This window comes from Perognathus longimembris, chromosome 1 (assembly GCF_023159225.1).
Source record: "Perognathus longimembris pacificus isolate PPM17 chromosome 1, ASM2315922v1, whole genome shotgun sequence".
In the NCBI taxonomy this organism is placed as follows: Eukaryota; Metazoa; Chordata; class Mammalia; order Rodentia; family Heteromyidae; genus Perognathus; species Perognathus longimembris.
This window is the reverse complement of record NC_063161.1, coordinates 49,562,872-49,572,506: the sequence shown is the minus strand read 5'-3', so window position 1 is coordinate 49,572,506 and position 9,635 is coordinate 49,562,872. Positions and strand designations below refer to the sequence as shown.

Here is a 9,635-nt window from a genome sequence, read left to right as displayed (position 1 = left end):
CCTTAAAACCAATCAAACAAAAAATCCTTGAAACCCTTTAGAAATTTGGAGATTACCATATCTGGAGTGGGGGTTCTGGCAACCTGCTTTTTAAAAAGAATATGCACATAGGTCCTGAACTCAAATACCAGTGCTACAGAAAAAAACAACAACCATATGTGTGTGTGTGTGTATGCTTTAGAAAGGATTTAGTTCATTTTAGGCCACGTGGACTACATACATAGTGAGACCCTATTAAAAAACAACAAAATCTTTGATATGTCAATAAAGGTAGACAGCGACATATGCCTGCAGTACCAGATCTAGGAGGCTAAGACCCTGTCACAATCAACAGTAACAAATATAGCCAAAATTCAAAACAAAACAAAAAAAACCCAAAGCAACACTAAAGCAGAGCACCAGTGGCTCATGCCTGTAATCAGGAGGCTGAGATCTGAGGATGCAGGGTTGAAGCAAGAAAGACAGTAAGACTCTTATCTCCAATATATCACCCCCCCCAAAAAAAATCAGGAAGTGGAGCTGTGGGCTCAGGTGGTAGAGCACTAGCCTTGAATTAAAAACCACACAGGGGGGCTGAGAATATGGCCTAGTGCTCAAGTGCTGCCTCATATACCTGAAGCCCTGGGTTAGACTCCTCAGCATCACATATATAGAAAAAGCCAGAAGTGGCACTGTGACTCAAGTGGCAGAATGCTGACCTTGAGCAAAAAGAAGCCAGGGACAGTGCTTAGGCCCTGAGTTCAAGTCCCAGGACTGGCACACAAAAAAAATAAAAATCTCACAGGCAGCCTCCAGGCCTTGAGCTCAAGTCTGAGAACCAGCTAGACTGGGGAATGGGGGAGGGGAGAACAACAACAACAACAAAAACAAACACGAGGACATTAATGAAGTGCCAGTGTAGACAACTCAAGTTAAAAAAGAACAAAAAAACAGGCATGTAAGTTCCAAGTGCTAAAAGGAATGACATCATGTTATCGACCAGCAGCCTCCACTAAGGATAAAGGAGACAAAATGGAGGGTAGAGTTTTCCTTACATAGCCTTGGGTAAAATCCCTTTTAAGCTTTGCAATTATTTAAAAAAAAAAAAAGAGCAAGAACTTGGCTACCTCGTTCCATATTTTGGGCCAGTATTCTTAATTAAGGAGAAAGGTGAAGAAGAAAAAAGGAAGTGGTTAAGAGCTCCTGACTCCAGGCTGTTCGTCTTTGCACACGCAAGCTGTTCATAAACCGGTCATAAATATTACTGATTAGTGCCTTTGTCTGGGGAAGCCCAAGAAAATGGCGTTTGCTGCAAGCTCACGGAAACCTTGCACATGAACTGAGTTCACGAGCGCCGTCACCAGATCACGTCCGGCCTGCACTCGCAGGGCTTCCTCCCACACGGTCGGGCGTCGGCCTATCAGTCCGCCCCTCCCCGAGCCGGGGTGATGGGAGAGCGGCCAACCCAACACTCCGAAGAGCCTCGGCGAAGAGGCAGGAGCCTGTTGGGGCTCGGATCCGTGTTTTAGTTTCCGTGCCCTGCTAAAGCGCGCTATCTAGTCACCGCATAGACGTCCCCGAGGAGGGCCAACATGGCGACGGACGCCTCTTGGCCCAGCCCTGTTCCCTCCTTCGCCATGGGTGGTTCTGGTAACGCCTATTGGCTGGTTTACAGGCGGGTTCAGCTTCGCTTCGCCTTCTCATTGGACTGAGTAACTGAGGGAGAAGCCAATTCTCCTCGGCCCACTTCAAGTTGCAGGCTTCAGCGTTCACCCCGCGTTTAATTGGGTTTTAGTTCACGTCAATATGCGTCCTAGGCCGTCTTTTTTCAGTTTCAATCCAATCATAACTTTCCTAACTGCCCGCCTGATTTCTGATTGGTTTAGACAAGCTGTAGCCTAGACCATTCCGGCCTACTTCTTACTTTTCTCCCAACCCGGTCGTTGCTGAGGCATACCCAAGAATCTGGTTGGTCGTTGTTCTGTCACTCTTAGCTAAGCCCTTCCTATCCCCATCGCTCGGGGAGCCCGCCTGGCAGCTGACTGGTTTTTTTCTAAGCCTGTCGTCTCCACCTCCCGCCTATCCTCACTTCCTGCATCTCTCATTGGTTTTGAAAGCTGATAGGGCGGTCTTTAGGGGCGGACACCAGGCACGCAACTTTGTCTTACACGCCTTAGCGAGGAAACGTGTCTTCTCATTGGGTAGCCCGCCTGCTTTTCTTCTTCAAGTCCCTCCTTTCTCCCTCCCTCATTGGGCGGGGCAGGAGTGAAGAGGTGGAGCTTAGGCAGGGCTTGTGGCGCGCTGCTCCCTCCTCCTTACCCCCCCCCTCCCTGTCCGGTCCGGGTTCGCTTGCCTCGTCAGCGTCCGCGTTTTTCCTGGGCCCCCCCCAACCCCCCCGGACAGGACCCCCTTGAGCTCGTCCCTCAGCTGCCACCATGAGCGGTAAGGATGAGTCCACTCCAAGCCTAGGGGTGAGACGGGAGTGAGGGGGCGCGCGCGAGGGCCGACCGGGCGGTCCCCGCCGTGAGGGGGGGCGGGCGGGAGGCGGCGGCGGCGGCCTAGGTCCCGCCCGGGGCGGAGGGAAGGGAGGGAGAGAAGGGGCAGTGGCAGTGGCGGGGCCTCGGAGGAGGAGGGGGATGGGCCACCCGCCCCGGGGGAGGGGGCAGCGTGGCCTCGCCCGCCCCCTGCCCGCCCCGGCCACTGGGGGGGACGGTCTTTACCCCCCACTAGTGGGCCGCCCGCCTGAGGCTCCTCCCGCCGAGGGCTGGCGCCGCGGGGGTGGCCCGAGAAGTGTAGGCCCCGCCTGGGCCAACCGCCTCCCCAGTCCGCCCTCTGGTCGCCGCCTGCCCCTAGGCCCTCCCTACCGCCGCCCCCCCCCCCGCCTCCCCTCCCCCCTGCCGTCCCGCCCTTTCCACGCCCCTCACCCCGAAACCGCCCCTTACTTCTAGGGCCCGCCTTCCTTCAGCCCCGCATACCTGATTTCCAAACTCTTCCAGACCCCTTTAGCCCCTTTACTTGCGTTCACAAATGTTTCCCCACTCACACTTACTAGTTTTTTCTCTTTCTCTTCTCTCTTGTTACTCTTTACACTTCTATTTTTCTGTCTCGAACTCAATCCTAATTTTAGCAAGCTTTCCATCCACCCACGTGTTGGGTTTTGCCTTACTTATCCTTTTTATCCCTGGGATGTTTTTTCTTACTTTGAAGCCCTGTCTACATTGCCCATGGCCACTTCCATTTTATATCTCAAAACACTGAGTGTTTTCTGTGTTTAATTTTGTGCATGGGAAACGAGGCCCAAGGTTGGTGCAAGTAAGCCTAGTCATGTCCTGCGTGTTCTAGGACTCCCTAGTCTAGCCTCAATCCGTTTTTCTTTGCACTGGCGTCTTTCACCTTCCTGTTAGTCATTGCTGTTTCATCATAGCCTCCTTTTACCCTTCTTCACCATATCCTTTTTCTTCTCACTGTGAGTTGTTTATCTTGTGATTCTTTTTAGACCAAGATCACTCCATGGATGAAATGACAGCAGTGGTGAAGATTGAGAAAGGAGTTGGTGGAAATAATGGGGGCAGTGGTAATGGCGGTGGTGCCTTTTCTCAGACTCGAAGCAGCAGCACAGGCAGCAGCAGCAGTGGAGGAGGAGGAGGACAGGTGAGTGATCATTAGAGCAAAGTGTGGGGGGAAGGTGTTTAGAGGGTACAAATATTCTTAGGAATTGCCTTAACCTTCATACGCACACACACACACACAAAACCCCCAAACAACCAACCCAGTAAGTCATTTTGTAGTGGATAAGCACAGAAAGACAGTAATTTTGAGATTCCCTAAAGGATGAGTTTCAGCCATACACTAGGTCAGGATTTTGTTTCTGTTTTTTTTTCCTCTCTCTTTGTCTGCACCATGTTGCTGTTCATTTGTTGTATACTGCCCCCTAGGCTGGCAGCTGGGTATCACTAACTCCTTTCCTCCTATTTTCTGGCCAGGAATCCCAGCCATCCCCTTTGGCTCTGCTGGCAGCAACCTGCAGCAGAATTGAGTCACCCAATGAGAACAGCAACAACTCCCAGGGTCCAAGCCAGTCAGGGGGCACAGGTGAACTTGACCTCACAGCCACACAACTTTCACAGGGTGCCAATGGCTGGCAGATCATCTCTTCCTCCTCTGGGGCTACTCCTACCTCAAAGGAACAGAGTGGCAACAGTACCAATGGCAGCAATGGCAGTGAGTCTTCCAAGAATCGCACAGTCTCCAGTGGGCAGTATGTTGTGGCTGCCACCCCCAACTTACAGAACCAGCAAGTTCTGACAGGTCTACCTGGAGTGATGCCTAACATTCAGTATCAAGTAATCCCACAGTTCCAGACTGTTGATGGGCAACAGCTGCAGTTTGCTGCTACGACTGGGGCTCAAGTGCAGCAGGATGGTTCTGGTCAAATACAGATCATACCAGGTGCAAACCAACAGATCATCACAAATCGAGGAAGTGGAGGCAACATCATTGCTGCTATGCCAAATCTTCTCCAACAGGCTGTTCCTCTCCAAGGCCTGACTAATAACGTGCTCTCAGGACAGACTCAGTATGTGACCAATGTACCAGTGGCCCTGAATGGGAACATCACCTTGCTACCTGTCAACAGCGTTTCTGCAGCTACCTTGACTCCCAGCTCTCAGGCAGTCACTATCAGCAGCTCTGGATCCCAGGAGAGCAGCTCACAGCCGGTCACCTCAGGGACTGCCATTAGTTCTACCAGCTTGGTGTCATCGCAAGCCAGTTCCAGTTCCTTTTTTACCAATGCCAATAGCTACTCAACAACTACTACCACCAGCAACATGGGAATTATGAACTTTACCACCAGTGGATCAGCCGGGACCACTTCTCAGAGCCAGACACCACAGAGGGTCAGCGGGCTACAGGGTTCTGATGGTCTGAACATTCAGCAGAACCAAACATCTGGAAGCTCACTGCAAACAACTCAGCAGAAAGAAGGAGAACAAAACCAGCAGACACAACAACAACAGATTCTTATTCAGCCTCAGCTAGTTCAAGGGGGACAAGCTCTTCAGGCCCTCCAAGCCGCACCATTGTCAGGACAGACCTTTACAACTCAAGCTATTTCCCAGGAAACTCTCCAGAATCTCCAGCTTCAGGCGGTTCCAAATTCTGGCCCCATCATCATCCGGACACCAACAGTGGGACCTAATGGACAAGTCAGTTGGCAGACTCTTCAGCTGCAGAACCTCCAAGTTCAGAACCCACAGGCCCAGACAATCACCTTAGCCCCGATGCAGGGTGTTTCCTTGGGACAGACCAGCAGCAGCAACACCACACTTACGCCCATTGCCTCAGCTGCCTCCATCCCTGCTGGCACAGTCACTGTGAATGCTGCTCAACTGTCCTCGGTGCCCGGCCTCCAGACCATTAACCTCAGTGCTTTGAGTACTTCAGGGATTCAGGTGCACCAGCTACCAGGCCTGCCGTTGGCTATAGCCAATGCCCCAGGTAAGGTGTCCGTCCAATCTTTTGCAGTTAGTACAAATTAACTCTCATTTAGGTAAACCACTGAGCGTATAGAAGGGAATAAAGCCTTTGGGATGTTTTCTTAAGGACTAATGCAAGCGAATTAGAAAAATGCCAATTTTGTTTGGAAACTTCAGTTAACTTGAGGAGAAAGGAGCATTTGGTAATCAGTGTCTTGTATATTCTCTCTCTCTCTCTTTTTTTTTTTTTGCCCCTGATTTCTTTTTGCTCAAGGCTAGCACTCTACCACTTCAGCCACAGTGCCACCTTTGGCTTTTTCTGTTTATGTGGTACTGAGGAATTGAACCCATGCATGCTAGGCAAGCACTCTACCACTAAGCCACATTCCTAGCCCCTGTCAAACTTTTTGTAAAAAGTAAACTATTAGCTAGGTGTCTGTGGCTCATGACTGTAGTAAGCCTAGCTACTGAGGAGGTTGAAATCTTAAGTTCTTGGTTCAAAGCCAGCTCACACAGGCAAGTCCGTGTACTGTCTCCAACTAACCCCCAAAAAGCTGGAAGTGGAGCTGTGGTTCAAGTGATAGAGTGCTAGCCTGGAGCACAAAATTTACAGACAGCATGTAGAGTTCAAGCCCCAGGACTTGCGTGTGCATATGCGGGCACACACACACAAAACAGATGGTAGATGTTTTAGGCCTTGTGGATCTACAGATGGTCTCAATCTTACACATTTATACCCCTTTTAAGAATGTAGAGCTGGGGGCTGGGAATATGGCCTAGTGGCAAGAGTTCTTGCCTTGTATACATGAAGCCCTGGGTTCCATTCCCCAGCACCACATATATAGAAAAAGCCAGAAGTGGCGATGTGGTTCAAGTAGCAAAGTGCTAGCCTTGAGCAAAAACAAGCCAGGGACAGTGCTCAGGCTCTGAGTCCAAGGCCCAGGACTGGCAAAAAAAGAATGTAGAGCTGGGGTTTTAGCTCACTAATATAACACTTTTTTTTTTTTTTTGAAATTTCTATACTTTTATTTTGTTTTCACATAACACTTTCTAACCTATGTAAAGCTTCATATCCAGCACTCCAGATAAACTAAACCACTCTTAGCTATGGGGTCTTCCTTGGCCTATGGGCTGTGTAAACTAAAAAATAAATGATGGGGCTGGGAATATGGCCTAGTGGCAAGAATGCTTGCCTCCTATACATGAAGCCCTGGGTTCGATTCCCCAGCACCACATATATAGAAAATGGCCAGAAGTGGCGCTGTGGCTTAAGTGGCAGAGTGCTAGCCTTGAGCAAAAGAAGCCAGGGACAATGGTCAGGCCCTGAGTTCAAGGCCCAGGACTGGCAAAAATAAATAAATGATGAACTTGACCTATTTGTAGAACAGCTATTAAATCATCAGGTGTTTCTCAGGAGTTGACTGTGAATTGAGGGAAAAATTGACTTAATGGGTTCTAGGAAGATTTTTTTCAACGAAGTTCCCTAGTTAATCTTCTTTTTCTTCATCTGTCTCTCACATGTTAGTCAGGTGCTACAGCTAGTCGCTGAGCTACATACCCAGTCCTTCCTGTTTAATTGTCAGTTAATCATAATATCCCACAATCTCTGCTTGCTAGTTGGTTAAGTTTTAATTAACTCCTACTTATACATATAGTTAGATCTCTATACTTTTTACGGAGTTTTTTTTTTTTTTTTTGCCAGTCCTGGGGCTGGGACTCAGGGCCTGAACACTGTCCCTGGCTTCTCTTTGCTCAAGGCTAGCACTCTGCCACTTGAGCCACAGCGCCACTTCTGGCCATTTTCTGTATATGTGGTGCTGAGGAATTGAACCCAGGGCCTCATGTATACGAGGCAAGCACTCTTGCCACTAGGCCATATCCCCAGCCCCCTTTTTACGGAGTTTTTGCAGTGCTAGAGAAGTAGATGTACATTAGAATGCCATTTTGAATCAGCTGACCATGTAGCCTTTTGTTTTCAGCTATGCTGTCTAATTTGAATTAAAAACATAGCCATAAAATAAAGTGAAGTTGAGTGCTGATGACTCATGCCTGTAATCTTAGCTAATCAGGAGGCTGAGAGCTTAGTGAAGGTTTGAAGCCAGCAGGGGCAGGAAGGTTTGTGAGATTCTTACTCCAGTTAATCACCAAAAAAAAGCTGAAGTGGAACTGTTGTCTGCAGTGGTAGAGTACTAACCGTGAGCAAAAAAAGATAAGGGACAGTGCCAGGCTCTTGAGTTCAAGCCCCAGAACTAGCTTGAACAACAACAACAAAACAGAATTGATCTTCTAAAAACCCATTGCAGGACTGGGAATGTGGCTTACTGTAGAGTGCTTGCCTAGCGTGCATGAAGCTCTGGCTTCAATTCCTCAGTGCTACATAAACAGAAAAAGCTGGAAGTGGCACTGTGGTGCAAGTGGTAGAATGCTAGCCTTGAGCCCAGAGAGGCTCTGGAACAGTGCCCAGGCCTTGAGTTCAATCCCCAGGACCACCAAAACAAAAAACCCATAGCATAGCCTTCATGGTTGTAGTTCCAACACTTGGAAGGTTGATGAATGAGGATTATGACTTTGACCCAGCCTAAATTACCCAATGGGTCCTTGTCTTAAAAAAAAAAAAAAAAAAGAAAAGAAAAGAAACAGAAGAAAGAATCTAGGGGCTGGGAGTATGGCCTTAGTGGCAAGAGTGCTTGCCTCATATTCATGAAGCCCTGGGTTTGATTCCCCAGCACCACATATATAGAAGATGTCTGGAAGTGGCGCTGTGGCTCAAGTGGCAGAGTACTTAGTAGCCTTGAGCAAAAAGAAGCCAAGGACAGCGCTCAGGCCCAGAGTCCAAGGCCCAGGACTGGCCAAAAAAAAAATCTATTACATGTATCACATGGAGAGGTGTGTATGTGTTACTGAGGCTTGAAATTGGGGCTTTAAAGCTTGACTTTTTACTCAGTTGGCATTCTACCACCTACTGTTTGCTGGCTAACTTGGAAATAAAAGTCTCAGATTTGTCTACTTGGGCTGGCTCTGAACCTCAATCCTCAGATGTTAGCTTCCTGAGTAGATAGGTATATAGCCCAGATGGAACTAATTTTAAATGAAACACAGTAAAAGGACACATAATACTTTTTGTTTGTTTGATATGGGGTCTCAGTTATGTTTCTCAGATTGGCCTCAGACTCTTGGGCTCAAGTATACTTCTGCTTAGCCTTATAGGTAGCAGATGCACGCTTTGGAAAATGGTTTATACTACTGAGATACTTCTGTTGGAATATATGTGGGTTCATGAATTGATTACTATATTATTATAGAATTCTTATTCTGTTTAGACAGATTCTTATATACGGTGGGAAACAAATAGGTGACTATATTTCCTCTCTTCTGCAGTTTTATAAACTTGGGAAAAGTTTTCTCAAGTTCTCCAACTTTAAGTTTTTATGAAGTAGTGAAAAATGATCACATGTTGAGCTTTAACATGACAATAATTTTTTATTTTAATTAATTTAAGCTTTTGCTCAAGGCTATCATTCTACCACTTAAATCCCAGTGCCCCTTCTGTTTTTCTGAGTAGTTTATTAGAGATAAGAGTCTCAGGGACTTTCCTGCTGGAGTCATCATCCTCAAACCCAAACTCCTAAGTAGCTAGGATTATAGGCGAGAGCCACCAGCACTTGGCAGTGACAGTTATAATTCTTAGTGAATTGGAGATCTTGAAATAGTAGAAATTTAGAACTGGAAGGAGAAACTAAGAAGTCACCTAGCACAACTGCCTTATTTTCTGGATGAGGAAATTTCATGGCGAAGTACTTGAGTGTTGTGACAACAACCAGAGCTGTGGCTTGATTAGTTCTGGTTTAGGGTTAGTTTTAACTCCAGACTCTAAAAATCCTTTAGATTGCCAAAACGTTTTATGAGGGTGGTGTCTTCTTTAGGGTTTTATGCTCTTGAACTGACAGACTAAAAATTTGTGGGAGTAGGAATGGAAAACATTTATTTGAATTGATCTCAACAGCCTAGTAGAGTATTAGACACTTTCTAGGTAACCTACATCAGCATGTTTTTTTTTTTTTTTTCCCCTGTTCTTGGAGTTTGTGCAGCACTTTTGCTCTTTTTTTTTTTTTTTTTTTTTTTTTGCCAGTCGTGGGGCTTGAACTCACAGGGCTTGAGCACTGTCCCTGGCTTCTTTTT

At 47.4% G+C, this 9,635-nt stretch overlaps 1 protein-coding gene across 2 annotated transcripts in view; it reads left to right on the top strand.

The window, feature by feature from the left end:
* Positions 1–2,292: 2,292 nt before the first annotated feature.
* The window catches only part of Sp1 (Sp1 transcription factor), a 28,107-nt gene continuing 20,764 nt past the window's right edge, over positions 2,293–9,635 (top strand). Inside the window, exons 1-3 of one of the 2 annotated variants that reach the window (XM_048363413.1) lie at positions 2,293–2,421; positions 3,476–3,630; positions 4,107–5,478. In XM_048363413.1, coding sequence (XP_048219370.1) covers positions 2,415–2,421; positions 3,476–3,630; positions 4,107–5,478 — 1,534 coding nt within the window. In that variant the 5' untranslated portion in view covers positions 2,293–2,414. Of the gene's footprint in view, positions 2,422–3,475; positions 3,631–3,962; positions 5,479–9,635 lie in introns of both variants that reach the window. The other variant, XM_048363406.1, reaches the window with a different exon arrangement.